The sequence below is a fragment of the Rhinolophus sinicus genome, linkage group LG03 (genome assembly GCF_036562045.2).
Source record: "Rhinolophus sinicus isolate RSC01 linkage group LG03, ASM3656204v1, whole genome shotgun sequence".
NCBI lineage: Eukaryota > Metazoa > Chordata > Mammalia > Chiroptera > Rhinolophidae > Rhinolophus > Rhinolophus sinicus.
The window spans coordinates 46388139-46406741 of record NC_133753.1 but is presented as its reverse complement, the minus strand read 5'-3'; the positions used below and the strand labels follow the sequence as shown (position 1 = coordinate 46406741).

Here is an 18603-nt window from a genome sequence, read left to right as displayed (position 1 = left end):
AAGTGGGGCCAGATAAGATAGGTGGCTCCACAGCGTACTTATCATGAAATTGAATTTTTAAAAAAAGAACAAAAAGTAGGGAAAAAACGCCTTTCCCCAATGTGGTTCCAGAGGGAGAAATGTTATCTATGATACAGGCATGGCTGACAGACAGGTTTGATGTGTGTCAGTGGCTCAAAGCAGCCAAGTGTGGTTTGCTCAGGATGGTAGACAAAGGGCTTCTGGAGCTTGGACCATGTGACCTCAAGGGATCACCGTGCGGCAGAGCGGGCCTGCTGCACCAGCTTTAAACAATAATGTGCTAGAGTAAGCTGGAGAAATTTTATGTCTTCAACTACGACAAAAATGATTCACGGACTGTGAAGAAGTTTCAAGCAATTAATAATACATACACGAATGCACTGTTTGGCTGTACCACGAGCAAATATGATAGGAAACTATTTGACAACTGTCAGTATCAATGAGGAGATATGTATGACCAGGAGAAGACAACTGAGGAGATGTTAAGAGAGGAATTTAAGGGGAAAGAAAATCTTTCCAAAGGGAAGGGGTAGAAGCCTTACTTTTCAGGACAATGTCCTACAGAGCACAGCAAAATCAATCATTTTGCCCTTCTGGAGGGGCAGGGGGTGTAGGAGTACCCAAAGATACTGCTTAAGCTTCTTTCCGCAATAACATGTTGAAATAAATTACAACTCAAAAATATGTCTCACACTGAACTATCTAATGGGACTTAGAATGGGTTAGAAGCTTATTATTTCCTAATCTATAGCCAGAGGCAGAGAGTAATTACAATAGTTATAATTAATAGTTAACGTTAACACAAATGTACTGCAGTGACACCTACCTAAAGAAGGCTATTTTAAACTGCATGTCTCACAAGGAATGGTTATTGTCCGTATAGGCATTTTTCCAATAAAACCCTTGAACAGCAGTGTTAAACCTGGATTTTCATTTTAGTTCAGGTGGGCGCTTAGCCTATGCAGGATGACAAATATTTTCTGCTTCCCTTTAGGGGCACACCAGCCCTGCTGGCCTTGCTGCTAAAATGTGTAGCAGCTGCTGACATCAATTTGTTCCAGAAATTCCCCAACACACTGGGAACACTCATCCTGCTGCATAATGGTAATGGAGGAGGAATATAGACAGGAAAAGTAGTACTGGCAAGGCTAGGAGGGAATGAGGGAAGAGATTATGGAAAATCCCAAAACACGGAAGAAGGATTCAGAAGGGGAAGAAGACTAATGTGAACAAAACAGAGCTTCCAAAGCCCAGGGGAGCATTTACAATATAGACTAGTGTAATTGGTCACTGCTTCTCATCTCTGTAGCCAATCTTCCTCATTGTGCTTCTCGCAGACATCAAGTCAGCCACCCCTTCACTGACAACTGAGTATTGAAACAAAGCCCTCCACTGAGCACTTTCAAGGATACCTTGAGTCCTTGCCAGGGCAGGCTGCCTCGAAGGAAATACATGAACATATGGCCTAGGGCTTCCAAATCATCCCGCCGGCTTTGCTCTAAAAGGGAAGATAGATCACACATTACATTTGCAGTTATTAAAGCAGAAAGGGGCTCAAAACCAAGCAGTCCCTTTAGAAACCCTTCTGCTCTGGAAAGGTTTACTAATTCTTTGTATGCCTAAACCAGGGATAGTATTTTAGGTCAAAACCAAAAAACAATGTGTACCACCTTTGCTTAGATCTGTCACTGACAAGTAAATATCAAGTGAAAAGAGCAAATCCTAAACTAAAACCAAGTCCAAATCACTAAACGGTGAGTAACCACCCCTCACTCAATGCGGTCACCTTCCCGAAAGTAAGATTAATTTAAATGAAATAATTATTTTCAGTATATGAGCTACAATTACCCTTGGTTACCATCAGGGAAAGTGGGAAGCAGATCAAGCAGCTGAAGCTGTTCAAACAGTCCATTCTGGAAAAGCCTGTGAAGACTCAAGCTGCAGAATGCCTAGCACATATGCATTAGTGCTTTTTATTTGTCATAAAAAATTAATAAAAAACTATTTTCAAAACTTGATTTGATATAAGTAAACATCAACGCACAATCTCTCAGCTCCATTGTATGTGTACCAGGTTCCAAGGCCACCTTAAGAAAAAATTTAAATTTATTACTAAGGTGCCCTTTATGGGCACATAAAACAGGATCCCTGGGGGCGGCCTATGGTGAGCTCTTAACAACAGGATTGCCGGTTTGATTCCCACATGGGCCAGTGAGCTGTGCCCTTCACAGCTAGATTGAAGACAACGAGCTGTGGCTGAGCTGCTGGTGGGGCAGCCGGATGGTTCAGTTGCTTAGAGCGTGATCTCTTAATAACAAGGTTGCCGATTCCATTCCCACATAGGATGGTGGACTGCGCCCTCTGCAACTAAGACTGAAAACGGTAACTGGACTTAGAGCTGAGCTGTGCCCTCACAATTAGACTGAAGGGCAATGACTTGACTTGGAGTTGATGGGCCCTGGAAGAACACACTGTTCCCCAATATTCCTCAATAGAAATAAAAATAAATAAATAAATAAGGATCCCTGCATTCTGGGAGCTTATCATATAAAACAAGTTGCTGGGTTTTTCTTTCTTTCAATTGGAAAGATTAAAATGGTAATGACTGCAGAGTAACACCCTATATCTCCTTTGGTTGTCAGACTGAACATAATTAGTACATGCCTCCATTTCTGATTTGCCAATTATGGTTCATTTCAGGCATTTTATGTTTATTTTTCCAAATCAAGCTTAGGCCTTTATCGAAAGAAATTACAGAAGACTAAGGGCTACCTTAAACTTGGCTGTGCTTTCATTGTGTAGAAAGTAAAGTCAAAGAGAATCAAGGAGGCAGGGAAAGCTATTTAGCCAACTCAAAATACAAAAGCACAACGTGGTTTAACTGTGGCCACGAATTTTAGGCAATTTGCATGAAAAAGAGTGAAAAGTACTCTACTGGGTAGATGAACAAAAAGGCAACTTTCTAAATTGCCACCTAAGTAGATTTTTGAAAAAGTGGTCACCAATGGGAAGGGGAGGCACCCTGACAAAATATGTAAATAACCTAAAATTAGTTGATGCACATCAGTTGATATAATCTTAAAAAGAATAAAATCGAACAGGAAGACCAGAAGCTTTTGTCTACATAGCTTGCCTAAAGGATGCAATAAATTTTATACATAACTGAAAACAAAGTCATTAGACAAAAACAGTTTGTTAACAGAGCTTCAAGTTACACAAAAAAAAGAAAGAACAAGCAAGGTGAACTGAGGCCTCCAACAAAGCAGGGCAGACAGAGAAACCACCTTGCACGTTCTCACACTGCATCACACCTACTCATCACCTCTCCATTTTTATATTCACTTCCTGTAAGGAGGCCCCTCAGTAATAAAAAATTCACTGGACAAATGGTTGCAATTTAGTAAGTTGAGAACTAGAGGGCGACATTTCCCACATTTTCAATATTGATCAGCCCTGCAGGAAAAAAGGCCAACTTCTCTCTTCAGAGCAAAGCCAATTATAAAATGAAATTTAGAAAGAAACAAAAAATGTGTGTGTGTGTGTGTGTGTGTGTGTGTGTGTATGTAAACGCATTTAAGCCCACAGGAATAATTAATAAAGTAACTTTCAAATACTGAGAACCATGAAAAATAGCTGTGAAATATGGGATAACAGTGGTTCTAGAGTCAGGTCATCTAGATCTTGGCCCATCCTTTCCATTAATTTAATCTATGTGAAATTAAGCATGGCCAAGTCATCTACTTTGGGCCTAAGTTTCCTTATCTGAAAATAAAGTGGTTGATTTAGATAGTCTGAAAAGTTGTTTTCCAGCCAGCTCTACACTAACCCATGATAATGTAATCCATTTAAGGCCTTTTTAAGAAAAAAACAGGGTGAAAACCAGAGCCATGCTTTATTTCGTATTTCTTTGAACATTCCACATTCATCAAAGTCAGTATTTCCACATACCCTTGTTTATTCATCATGCAAGACATTTTCACTTTCAAAGAAGGTAGGTTTCAACACCAATGAGACCAGTAGGACACAAAATTCTTCTCCACCATATAGGTTTGCTCTCAACCAATTAGAAAGACATGCATGGTTTACATATATCACATCCTTGAGTTTGGGTCAAATATATTTTGTTGTATTAATAGTAAAGGGGCTAGGTAACCCAGTGCTCTCACCCTAACTTCAACCATGAAAGAACACTTAACGGGTTGTCTTAATCAGTGGGGGAAGGTGGCTAACTGGATGTGGTAATGTCGGGCTTAGGAGACATCTTCCCTTGTTCTCTTCCCTCGCAAAATTAATAGGCAATTCTTTCCAAGTTATTTGAAGATACACTTCCCTTTTTCTTCATTACAACATAAAGGATGCTACATATTTAAAAACCAATAGGATTAGAGTTCCTACGTAAACTTCGCTGGTTTGAGACTCTGGCCAGAGTTTAAAGGACATGTGACAACCATCTGTATGTCTTCTCTCTAATACTGACAAAATATTGTGACAGGTTGGATCTGACCTGAAAAACTCTGGAACTAGGAAGTCCAAGTTTGGATATAAACTCAAAGTTCCATCAGAAATGGCGACCCACACTAAGAGATGAAGGAACTCAGTCTGACAACAGTAGATGCTTAAAACATTTTGTTGAATAAATGATAATTATTATTATAGAGTCTTTACTATAGAGCCAGGCACTATACTAAACATTTTAGATGCATTATGTCACAGAACCCTCTGATATAAGGTTTGTGCCCATTTCATAGATGAGGTAACTGAGGCTGAGGGAGGAAGGTTATTGGATCAAAATCACATAGCTTTAAGCGAAAGAGGTAAGATTTGTATCCCTTTTTCTTAATGATTACATTGTACCTTTTACAAAAACAACGCGGATAACCATCCCTGTCTGTCCTTGTTTTTCCTGACAAGAACAATAAAATTAGAACACGAATTAATGAGCCCAGGAAGTAGGCACTTGGAAGAACAATTTCTAGAGTCTGTCAGTTAAACCAAGCAATTATGGCTTTACAACACAGGCTGTCTCCTTGTAAAAGGGAAGTAAAAAGGAACACGGAGCACTATGCGAGACCTGTGTTATATGTTACCCCTTCAATCCTCAAAACATCCTTGTGAAATATTACTCTCATTTTACAGATAAAAGTGACAATGATAATACGTAGCAGAGGAGCTTCTAATCTAATTTTAAAGTGTTACATTTAGTTAAGTGAGGATTTCCATGTTGTTATTGACAACATTCTGACAGCATTCATGATTTCAACTCAAGCTGTACCACACTACTTTGTAAAGTCGTTTTTACTCTTCACTAATACTAGAATCATCATCTGAATACCTGTGCAGTTTACTCCATGAAGCAACTTCGTAGCTGTTGATTTTAGTCTTTAAAATACTTACTAGTGTACAAGTTGATTAATATTCAAACACCTGATGTAATCAACTATGTCTAGGATTATGGAACCTGATATTCTGCTTACAGAATGTAGATGGTATCTTTCAAACATATTTTTTCAATCACCTTGGAAACTACTCCAAATAGAATCTTCCATGAAAGACCAACATATAAACAGATAAAAAGGGAAGTTTTACTGGAGATGCTGGTGAGGGGCCGAGGACCCTGCCTACTTTGCCTTCCACTGTTCTTAAGGCTTCTCTCTCCTGAACTAGTTCCTCTAACAAGTAAGGCCTTCTGCCTTGATCGGAGCTTCTGCAGTATTTGTACACACAGTCAATCCTGAATAAAATGCAAGACTCATGGAAAAGCAAATATATTTTCACTGAATAAGACGTAGGCTCTTCCTTGAAGAACTATCATGGAACTGCGCACAGTGACCAGCAGCCTAGCCCGTTTTTCATGGAAATGCTCCCTCCCCAACAGGTATTAGCCTGATGTCCTATAAGGTTATTTGTATCAAATTAAATAAAATGCTATGACTTTAATACACTAATTCAAGTACCTACACTGCTAAGAAATTAAGAATTTGGAAACACAGTATAGTCGACCTTTGAACAACACGGGGGTTTGGGGTGCCGACCGCCTGCACCGTTGAAAACCCACATATAACTTCTGACTCTGCCAAACATAACTAATAGCCTACAGCCAATTAACATGTATTTTGTACGTTATATGTATTATATACATATATATATATATATATATATATACACACATATATATATATGTATTCTCACAATAAACTAGAGGAAAGAAAATGTTTACAAAATCATAAAGAAAAAGTATTTATAGTATTCATTGAAAAAAATCTGTAAACGGATCCGTGTAGTTCAAAACTGTTATTCAAGGGTCAACTGTATAAAGAATTAAAATCCTTAAATTGTTAACAGAATACTCAGGAAAGTCACTAACTTACCATCATAAGTTCTCAAGTATAAACATCACTTACCTGTGAAGCAGTAAGAATCACAGGTTGTAATGCAGAATGGGGACAAAAGTGTTATTAGAACAAAAGGCTGTTTTAACGACCTGCCCCTTCCAAGGAGCAGAAAATAAACACACCTTTGCCAAGATGCGTGTTGATAGACATGTATCTTGCAGTTCCAGTTAAACTTTTGTGCTCCCTATAAGGTATATGTTTTTTGGTTTCAGGGTCAATGTATTCCTTGGCCAGTCCAAAGTCTATAATGTGTATAACATGTTCTTTCTTATTGCCTTGCCGGCCAATCAGGAAGTTCTCTGGCTTGACATCTCGGTAAATGAGATTCTTTGAGTGCACATATTCCATTCGAGAAAGCTGAAAAGAAAAACACAATGATGGAAATTCTCCAATGAAGTCTACTGAAAAAATACATCAAAACATTTTCTTTTATCAGCCCAAGGTTTTAATTACTGAAATGAAAATAAAAAACTCATTTCTTCTTCACTACCTAGTCACTTTACTCTTGTAAACAAGACAACATTTTCTGATATGAACATATACACAACAAATATCACAATAAAGAGTGGGATAGTACAGTTCAGCTAAGATGATAATATACAGTTTTACCTCATGTTACAATTTGCAAATGATGAATAGTATTAGGTGTTCTTATTCTACTTCAGAGAGTAAGCATTTGGGAGGCAAGAAGCATTCCCAGACAGGGTATCGGAATATGCTGGCTGCCTTTGAACACAGGTGCCACTGCCACATTCACCCCAGTCCAGCTCTTTGTTGCAGAAACGAGGGAAGTGAGGCCCAGAAAAGTTAACACTGGACTGATATCAAAGAGTTAATTATCAACAGAGCTAGGAGTGCAGTTTATATGTGAATGTAAAAACAGTCCAAAATAATAATCAACATTATTTCAAAGTTCATTAAGTTCATTTCTATCTACAAAGCTTTTCTACTTATTCAGTCTAGAAAGGGAAGCTCAGACATTTGAATTTTAGACTAAGAAGTCAAGGTCAATTTTTCAGCATTTCCAAGTTTTTGATGTAAAGTGGGTTAGACCTACATCATCACGTCAGACCAATAAAAATGCATTCGCATTCTTTCCAGAGGCTGACAAGCTTCTCAAAGGAACTGTCTTAACTGCTCCTTAAACTGGTAATGATATGCAATTTGGCAGGCGCTGAGAGAGCTGCCTCTTCAGCTATGTCAGTTTGAGAACTGGAGGCCAGAGAATTAAGGAGGGTTCTTGGTCACACAATTTTGGAATCTGATTGTCAGGGCAGTGGGTTACATTTCCAATCTTTTCTTGGATGCAACAGAAAAGGGAGAGGGAGGACGTGACAAAACCTAACAGGCATGTGTTTAAAATCTATAAATAAAACATCTAAGAAATTACTTGCATTTGTACAACTTCCCCTAGTCATCTTCTTTTTCCCTAATCTAAATGATATACTTCCACTTCAGCTAAGGGCAGGGTATTGCTCTGAGGTGCAAACTCTTAAAACAGAGCAAAGGGCAGAGGCAGTGGACTTATCTGGATTGGCCCCTGTTGCCCTGGTCAGCTTCCTAAGAACACTATCAAGCCTATGAGTGTGCATTCACTCGGTGTCACTACAGCTGGTAAACCACCAAAAGGGACACAAGGATGTGGCTGCAGGACCCACCTGTCCTCCTGCAGAATAGCAATGCCAACTTACCAACTGGATGGCTATCATTAACACAGTCTTCAGAGTAAAAGTCCGGTCACAGAGGTCAAACAAGTCCTCCAAGCTAGGCCCGAGGAGCTCCAGCACCATCGCATTGTACTTCCCACATGGTCCAAAGTAATACACCTGTGGGAGACCTTCACCTGAAAGCAGAGGGGAAATGGGGTGCGAATGGGGGAACAAAAACCAAAAGATGAGATAGTCGCAGCAGCACTGAGTAGATGTAAAGAAAGTACAGTTTGTGAGATTTCCATTTTCCTTCCTAGTCCCTCCTGGAGAACTTAAACTGAGCACAACAGCTTCAAAGGGAACTAATGATGAGTGGGAAAGGCTAAGTCCTTTCACAGTAGGTTCAAATAAGCAGTTATTTCATACCAGAGTGTCAAAGACATTTCCATTGCTATGTAAGACAGAGAATGGTCCCTGATTCATCACTGGGTCAGAGTGTAAACTATTTCCCCCCAAGGATGCCCAAGAGCGCATGGTTATTAACGGTTCAAAAGACAGCTCTCACTGAGCTCAAAAGGCCAGGCTAACAGACCCTGTTGCATTCTCTGGTTTCATTTGCACTTCCTATGCTTACTGCCAAAGCCACACATGGAGCTGTTGGCAGCTGCTGCCCCAAGGACAACTCAGTCTGCAGGGGTGAGGTCACAGAGGGTGCAGCCTGGCCTCTTCTCACAGCGAGTCTTGGTAGTTTCCTGTTTTCTATTAACTGGAGCAAAGTCAACAGATAGGGTTTGGTTACTGATAAGTAATTATGAAAGAAATAGGGGGAAAAAATACAAGTCTGGGTTTCCCCCAGATTTGAAATTCATAGCTATAAGAAACCAAAATCTAGACTTTCTCACCAAAGTGGCAACTTGTGAATGAATTTCCTCCTTAAAATGTACTGTAAATATGAGGCACTCAGTAAATGTGACAAATGAGGCACTCAGAACATTGAAAAAAACCTGGTGTCATAGAGCAGAAACACTTCCATCTTACACAATAATGTATACCATGGTTTACAGCTGTATATGCTGCAGATTACTGCTTACAAGTTTTTTAGAAAACAAAATTCTCGGCATCTTCGTATCTCTTTTTATTTGTACAGCTAAGATACAGGCAGAGGTCATTATATCTGCTATGACCTGAATGTTTGCACCCCCCACCCCCAAAGTTGAAACCTAAGGTCTAATGTGTTTTAAGACTTGGGGCCTTTGCGAGGCGTTAGGTCATGAGGCAGAGCCCTCATGAAAGAGATTAGCCCCCCCCCCCCCCGAAAACTTCCACCATGTGAGGACACAGTAGGAAGTCAGTCGTCTACAACCCAGAAGGGAGCCTTCATCAGAACCCGACCGTGCTGGTGCCCAGATCTTGGACTTCCAGCCTCTGGAACTGTGAGAAATAAATTTCTGTGCTTATAAGCCATCCAGTTTGTGGTATTTTGTTATAGCAGCTTGAATGGACGAAGACAATATGCGCCACCTAATAACCCAAGGTGCCAATCATTCTCTCCAGGACAGGTCTTGCATGTGTGGAGTTGGTATGATTCATTGCTACGATACGTGTTTACCTGTTTCATGTGCTGCATCAGGCTATCTTGTTCCAGCTAAAGACTAAACAACTTGAGTGTTTTAATAAGTTCATTCCTAGCTCAAATCATCTAATATAGTATACTCTGTTCCTGCTAGTTCCATAAATATCCATTGAACTGTCCTTGTGGTTATTTTGATTGTCCCTATCTCCAAAAGGAAACAGAATTTAATTTGAAATGTCTTTCCCCCAACCCCTGTTGTTTTGAAGAACTCATTTTTCAGTGTATTTAAAATATGTAAAACCTAACAGCTGTTCCCAGCGAGTCCAGCTGAGGAATCCGAAGTAGAACACTATCGTGGAGATTCATTGTTTTTATTAATCAGACACATGGTAATTGTAGCTTGGGATCTTTTACATTTATATCCTATGTAATAGTTTTTGATGTCACTAAAATTTGATTTTTCTAGTATAAGTATTATATTCTTCAAAACAGGTTGAGGCAAATCTGTTGTTTGCCTGCCTAATATCCACTCTTCCTTCTTTCTTAATAATAGAACTTCTAATTATAGTGAATAGCAACCTGCCCAGTTATAACTTTCCAGCCTCCCTTGATAATAGGAATAACAAGTGAGATGGAAGCAGAAATCATGGATGGGATGGTTCTAAAAAAGCTCTTTCAAGGGAGATGACTCAAGTTGGAGCTATGCCCCTTTGATGATGGCTGAAGCTCCAGAAGCCATCTATATATGTTGGTAACTGCAGTTTAAAAGGTTAAAAATAATTGCAAAAACCGCAATAACTTTTGCACCAACCTAACAGCACCATCAGACGCCTGCAGGATGTAAGATAGTGCCAAGAATGGATGAAACAACAACAGAAGAACCCGAGTACCTGATGGCTATGAAGTAACCACACCAATGTTGGACTTCCCTTCCCTCTGGACTTTTTTAATCCAAAATAAAAATCAATCTTTGCCTTGACTTAACTACTGTTATTTGGATTTTTTTTTACAGCTAAATCTAATACTAATTAATAAGCAATTTATTCCTTTAGTCGGTTAAACTGCAAATCTGGGTACAACATCCTCCTCTGAAGTAAAGCTAAAAGTCAGGCCTGCTTAGAAATATAATATTAGTATAACTTCCTAGACTTGCTGCCAATATTTAAGGAACAGTTTAAATGAGACAAATGAACATCCTGTTCTTGACAGTCTTTAGTGCCAAACCTAGGTATCTCTTGTTAGAAATGTCCATGTTTACAAAGAAGTCACAAAAGCATTCTGGGTGATGTCTATAATTTCTAACTGTGAGTTATATTACTCGTAAGCCCTGCCTTTAACTTCAGAGATGGGAGAAGTTCCTGCTGGCTGCATGATTGCTCCTGTTATTAAATACCCTGAGACCTCACAATACTCTGTCAGGATTTGGGATACTCAAGACAACTTCTCAATTACTGCGTGGCTTTAAAGCTTTTCTCAAAGATGGACTAGGTCCAAGATGCTAGTATGAAAAGAGCTCAAGTCAGAGTCTTGGATCTAGTATTTGGTTGGTTCTGCTACCAATTCTGTAAAGAAGAGAGGTTTAGAATAGTTCCGTTTTAAATCCAAAATTCTGACCACAGCTGAGATCTCCTTCTAGTTCCTCTTTGTAAAGCCATAGAACCAGCATGAAAGAAACTCGCCTCCATGTCACATAGAATGTGTGTGGTACACGTACAAATGTAAGCAGGGAGCGGTACTCAACTAGAAGTGTGTCAGTTGGAAACATCTCTAAAACTTGAAAAAAACAGATGCAGTGACTTCCCTTCAAACTTACTAAACCAAAATTTCTGGTAGTGGATGTAAGCACAGATCCACAGGTGATTCTGAAGTGCAACCTCAGCTGGAAAACTCTGTGTCTAGAGGGTAAAAATAAAAGGCATTTCTTTGTTTTATGACTAAAAATATATGAGGACTCAGAAAACATTGACAGAGCAGTCGCTTTCAGAAGTTCCGTTACATCAGAAATATTAGACTCAATACCTTTTGAAGGGAATCATTTTAAGGCTATTTAAAAGACTTGTTTAGAGCTTCTTAGATATTACAGAAAATGTACTGCTGAGTATAAAAGTCTCTTTGGGAGATGTAGCCATAATTTGTTAGAACTACTTGTACAGAAAGATGCCCACGCAAGTTCCATTCTGTGCCTAGTTTCTTGCATGACTGCCCATTAACTGGCCAGTGCTGGTGGTGAAAGACACAGAGAAGCGCACTGAGAAAGTCTTGTCTTTTTGGTCACAGATTACCACAAATAATTTTTTATCACCTGGGCTTCATTTACATGAGAAACCCTGTGTTTTACATTTTATTCTTCTTTTGCCATCTCTAATTCCATTGCTTCAGAAAATTACAATTAATCCACATTATGCTGTGAAATCCTTTAGTAAGACTGGGTATGAGGGCAAAGCCTTAAATACAACACAAGCTACACACATGGTAAACAAGGTACTTCCTGCACGTAAACATGAGATACTGGAAATGAAGTGGGAGAGGTAGGAAAGGCGGACATGCACTGAATTCTCTGATCCGTGGTATTTCAGAAACCAAGGTAGTTTTCTAATCTCTCATCTGTGATGGAAATGAAGCACTAGTGAGGTCTCCCTCCTTACTTGGTCAGCTGCATAAAAGCCTAGAAATTAAAGAAGTGAATCCGGAATTTTCCTTTTCTAAAGGCTTTCCAATAGATTTCATTTAGCTACAGGTTCCATCTCTTACAAACCAAAACTGCAAGTTTATATATACATTGCACATGTTACCTTGTACATTTTCATAGGGTAGCATGAAACAGCTTTTCCACCCACCAATAACATGTTCTTATAAACCCTGCTGGACATGTGACACACACAGAGCAAGTTGCACAGAAGGAAGTGAGGTGCTCATCACTACAGCTAAGTTTCAGTCTGGCATAAATTTAACTTGGGTTAAACACACAAAATCAAGGATAATGGCTTCTTTATCATCCGAGCTGTTACCTAAAAAGATTCCATAATGCATTATGAACAGTAACTACTCTAAGTAGAGATATTTTTAAACGCACATCAGGCTGAGAACTGAAATAGAACCACCTTGAAGCTTTTGGTAATTTGATCACATTATTGCCTAATAATTAGCCTTTCATCTTTTTGAAAAACTAAATTACCTAGCTGTGAAGCAATTTCAAAGTCCCATACCTACATTAATATCTAGATATAAAAAATAACATCTATATGAAAATACTCTATGAAAAAATAAGCATAGCTCGGTGATCACTGTCTTCTAAAGTCAGGGCCGGAGAAAACCTTTAAGGGCATAATGACCTTGGCAATTCACTTCTTTTATCTGTTTATACAGTTTTTTAATTTGTAAAGAGAATACAATAATTTTTCTCCAGAATTAAACTGTCCTTGGTCCCATCAATGGTAGTGGCTTCCAACTACTGAATGTTCTTTATTGTTTGAGAGAATCAGGGAATTATTTACATATGGGGAATTATCATCAATAATATTAAATAAAGCCACTTAACAAAAAAGAAAGAATAGGCAGATAAACAGGTCGATATTTCATAGGAAGAACTGAAAGTGGAAAATGAAAGCAGTGCTTTTAAAACTCAGGAAATAACTACAAAACAATGCATTATTACAAAGACAAGACAATACATGTGTTTCTCTTTTAAGAACAGAATCCCTTTCATTTTTCTGACTCTGAAAAATGCCTCTTTGCAATATGAACCAGTTCAACATATGAATATACTCAACATGCTGGTTTAATAACAAAAACAGCCAGACCCAGAATTAAAGCATCAGGATAACGTTGTCTGTCCTATAATGAAAAATGTTTTACAATCATCTTATTCACAGGTCTCTTGGGAACTGGAGTATCTCTAGACATATCTGCTGCTAACATAAGCTCACATTTGTGTGGTGGGGGAAGAGGAGGCAAGGAAAGGCAAGTGCAGTGAGACACAGAAACTGACCTTTTCCAGTTTCTCTATCACACACATAATTACCAAGTGCCTCAAAGAAGGTTCAAAGTTTTATTTATCCAAAGGAGTCAAGAAAGAAAGCTCAAGATAGGAGGACAGATTCCTTCTGTAGTAGATAGCACGTAAGATAAACACTATTTAAAAAGTATTTTGTGTAATGGGGGTGGGGGGGTGGGCTGGGGATGGGGGATTCTTTCTCTTTCCAAAAAGACACACTCAGCTCAGAACTGGTAAATTTAAGGGATAAAAACACCGTCTCTGAAAGCTTTCCACTTTCCTCAGAAGGGCAATTCCTGTGATTAAGTTATGAAGACAGAATTTCAAAAGCTAAGAGATGCCCAATTCTTCTTTACAAACATCTGAACAATAAAAAGTCAAGGAAATTCTAGCAAGCATTTAGAAGGAATGAGAAGAAAAAAAAGAGGTCACTCCCAAGTACAGTGAGCCCCTTTCTGACAATCCTGCCCCACTCCTGTTACACTTTCCCCGTCCACGTGTCTATCTTGCCTGTCACCACCAGAAGGCTGTCTGAAGGCTGCAACTACAACGTGTTAAGTAAGTTTGTGTGTCCGTGACAAGCTAGCACTGGTCCAAGCATATGGTAGATAAGGGTAGAATAAGCACAAATTAAACAAATAAACAAACGAACACAGCTCAGTGAAACGCCACTTGAGTTTTCTATTTGGAATGTACAAGGCTCGCCTCTAAATGCTCACACACGTAATACAGAGCAAAACAAATTAATCAGATTTTAAATGAGCAGGGAATGCTAACACAGTTGATATTTCTGAGTAGTTCTTGTTTGAATTCCATGGGAATGACTGAAAAAAAAAAAAAAAAAAGTTCTGTTGGGCAAGTCCCAGTAAGAAGATTGCACATAATTCAGAGTTGTAGTTCTACACTGACTTTATCCTGTGTTTTCTTCCATGATGGTAGTTATGGTATCTGCAGTTTCATCTTGCTGTTCCCATATGTAGATGAACTACGTAGAATTACTCATTTAAGTTAACAGCAGTGAAAGTTACACACAAACAAATGTAAATGTCTTCCCTGCTCTCAAAAAGCCACCTGCCAATCCAAATAGGTTAAATGACTAACAAAATTAGTCATCTAAGTCATCTAATCTGCAAAGGAGTCTAATGACACCTTTCTTTTTCTTCACCCCCTCCATTTATATGTAAACAAACTCTTTATTTTGGTCCTAGCGAACTTGGAATTATGTGGTCTTTATATTACATAAGTAGCCCTCTTCTTTTCTTACTTAAATCTTAGTCATCCCATGAAGAAAAAGGGAAATCCTAGTAATAAGTCCATTTTACGTAGGAGACAGAGACCCTGAGAGATGGGGCCTGACCTTACTTAGGTAACAGAGTTGCCCAAATAACAGAACCAGCTCTCTCAACTGCAGACTCGCTGCTCTCTTCTTTACACTGAGCTAATTCTCTGCTTTTACACTGATTCTCTCTTCTTTATACTGATTCTCTGCCTCTGTTCTTCTTCCCTTTCATACATGTGGTTGCCAAAGTTATTCCCTATCCTACCTCTTCCAAACCACATGCCTTTTAAGTTAACATTTACTTTTTCCAGCAATTCTCTGTCACTCTTCCGAGATGTAAACCTCCCATCCCTACTACACAGGCAGCGTAACCTGTTCTAGCCACGCCGTGGTTCCCATCTGTGTTGTATCAGCTCCATGTACACTGTCTTCCCAGATTTCCTATCATGTGTCCATCTCTCTGTAGCTCTTGAGCTCTGTGAATTCCAGTCATTGGTCTGGAACAGACGCCACCTGGTGTATTACCTATTTAAATTATAAAAGTGATATATACTCATTTCCAACAAACATAACAGCAAACTAAAAGCAGTACAGAAATATATGAAGAAAAAGTATCCATATCCATAACAACAGATCATACAACACATATGCATAACTAAGAATCTTTTTCTGCAGCTTCATTTTTAATTTAATACTATGTAGTGGACGTTTATTCTTGTCAACACATGGATATACTACATGGTATCCCTTTCTATGATGAATCATATTTGTTTAAGTTTTCCTGTACCAGGACATTTAGGTTGTATCCATATATTTGTTATTAGAAATAGATATTATAGTGAACAGCTATTGTTTTTGCCCGGCTTGCATCCTTCTTCCTTCTTTTGATAAAAACACCTTCCTCTTCCAGTGGAAAAGCACCATTTCCTCGGTGTTACTTGATGTGGGTAAAGTGATTCAACTCATTTCCCACTGCCACCCCAAGGATATGACTCAAGCCAGGTTCATCAGAGTATTCTATCCCCCTGCCCTGGGGAATTGGGTCAAAGATGGGTGCTTGGCTAATCTCAGTACAATGACAGTCAACTCCAGGACTCCTGTGGAACTGGAGGAGAGAAGTAACCCCCCTCCCCTCACTCCTGCCCTGCCTGCTAAAATGGAAGGGGTAAGCCTGGAGCTGCCCGGCACCACCACACGAGAACAGGTAGACTACCTGTCTGGGAATGAAACTAACAGAAAGCAGAGTTGAGAGCAACAGAGAGACAGACAAATACACCACGTAACCTGAGGACCAAGGACAGTGTTGGTCCTAGATCTGGCTGGCCAGACGTGAGAATATTGCTGGACTTCTCAGTCTCGTGAATGAAGAAATTCTTGCCCCACCCACTCTCTCTGAAGTGAGCTTGAACTCTATCACTTGAAAATGAAAGTGTTTAGACAATTATGTGTACAATACTGCAAAAAAATCCTTGTGTCTACGTTTCAGGGCAAGAATGCAAATATGTTTTGAGGGTAAATTCCCTGAAGAGGAAATGCTGAGTCAAGGGGTATGAGTATTTAACATTTTAGTACACACTGACAAATTGCTGGAGTTCTAAATCCTCTTTGGTCCCTGGCCTGTTTCAAGTCCTGGGCCAATTTTCAACATTTAGTACTGCCGTCCTATTACTTAAGTATCCAAGCCCATGGAGTATTTAAAAATGCTTTCAGAACCTGTCTTGACCCACTATTCCCAAAGCCCCAGCCACAGTGTGTTTGGAGGAAATTTAGCTTTTTATCCAAATTGTCACTGATATTTCAAAGGCAGAAGAATCCTTCCCACCCCATTATTTGTTCAATGCTACAATGAGAAAATTTCACTCAAAGAATACCCCTATCACAAAAGTCTATTGGCCATACACTGTTCTATAGTTTATGGAGTGTTTTTATAGAGGTGTTTATATAGGTTCTCCCATTTAATCCTAACAAGTACATACAGGTATTACTACTCCCATTTTAGAGGTAAGGTAATTGATCTGAAGTGACTTGCTCAGGTCATACAGTGAGGGGTACAGCCAAGACCTAAAACCCCAACTTCTGCCTCCAAGTCTCCAGCTTTTTGGCTACATCTCATGTACCGATCTGTGCCCTAAGTTCCAGGACCTCTACAGTGACAGCAAGTACTACTGGGTCACATTACTTTGATAGGAGATGAACTGATTTTTGTAAAGAGTCATCAGAACACGGTCTGTCTATGAACCTAATGGACAATCACAAGATATTGATAATGTTTATAGATGATGAACGCAAGTAAATAAAGAGTAATATTTCCCTTACAAAAGCACAGGTAAGATTACATCAGGAGTGCATTAGTGGTATTTTTCTAATACAACTACCAAGGAATCCATTGTCGAATGAAGCCTAATAAATTAAACACATCATGAGGAATTCAGAAGGCAGCTTGGCATATGCTTAGATTAATACAGAAAGTATGAAAAGTGGATAAGCATACGTTTTCACTAACTTTGGGCCCATTTAACAAATTGTTCCCAGAAGTCTCCTGATTGATAAACAAAACAACGCCCACTAAGGCACACAGTCTAATCATAGCACAGAAACAGTGTCCCCTATTATTGAACTCCCTTAATACTATAATATCCCTCCTTAAGCATAAAGAGAGCCCTGGGAGAGTAAAGCACCAAGGGTCACCCTCATTTTCCGAATGGGAAAGGAGAGGTTAAGTGGCTTGCCACAGAACAGCAACTGGCCAGTGGAACAGATGATACTGCCTGCCTTTTTTTTCTCTCATTTGAGCCTTCACCCCAATCTCTCTCCAGTCAGAACAGATGTGACCTGATAGAACATTCAAGATGACTTTATTACTCTCATCACTGAGGAGGCAAGACTTGCAAGGAAGCAAAGTGAACTCATTTATCTTGCTGATTTTTCAGTTAGTCTGAGGAATAAGTGCTGCAATGTCCCTGTTTCCCAGTTTCAAATTCAATGAAGTTCAAGTGTCTGGCGGTCAGTTTGTCCATTCATCAAACATCACAAGTGAGAACACAATGCTATGGTAACAGTAAAGAGGGGCATCTAACCTTGACTGACGGGGCTGGAGAAGGCTTCGCAGAGCAGGGGTCACAGGCTGGGTAAGAGCTGATTAGGCTGGAGTGGGGAGAGTGAATCTTGCAGGCTGAGGGAGTAGCAAGCATATACTCTGTAGGTAGCTAAAAGCCCAGAGGCAAAAGCAGGGTAACAACTCTGAAATTAGAAAAACTAAGACACTTTTGGTCTCACCTGTAGACCTTCTAATTCTGAACCACTGGCTGGTTAAGCAAATGTCTCTAAAAATTATGGCAGAGGTCATTAATAAACTTGAACAGGCAAAGATATCTGAGTAAATAAAAAGAAGATCAAAAGAATAAAGAGGAAAAGGAAGGATTAATCTGAGTATTATACACCTATAATAGCTTCAGTGCATCTTCAATAATAGTTTCACAGGAAATATTTTCTCCTCAGCATACACTAGGAACACACCGCTGCATTACAGCAGCACTAGCTAACAAATACAATGCAAGCCACGAATTAGAACTATGAATTTAAGTTTAAATTTTCTAGAAGTCACATTTTAAAAGTAAAAAGAAATAGGTGAAATAAGCTTAATATTTTATTTAACTCATATCCAAAATATCATCATCCCAACATGTAATTATTTA

General features: G+C 39.1%; 1 protein-coding gene across 11 annotated transcripts in view; it reads right to left on the bottom strand.

Annotated features, from left to right (window-relative positions):
* Positions 1–18603, bottom strand: part of CSNK1G1 (casein kinase 1 gamma 1) — a 157291-nt gene that overhangs the window by 32142 nt on the left and 106546 nt on the right. For all 11 annotated transcript variants that reach the window (XM_074327582.1, XM_074327585.1, XM_074327581.1 and 8 more), the window contains 3 exons: positions 8105–8256; positions 6536–6770; positions 1434–1519 (listed from right to left, as the gene is read on the bottom strand). In XM_074327582.1, coding sequence (XP_074183683.1) covers positions 1434–1519; positions 6536–6770; positions 8105–8256 — 473 coding nt within the window. The remainder of the gene's footprint in view (positions 1–1433; positions 1520–6535; positions 6771–8104; positions 8257–18603) is intronic.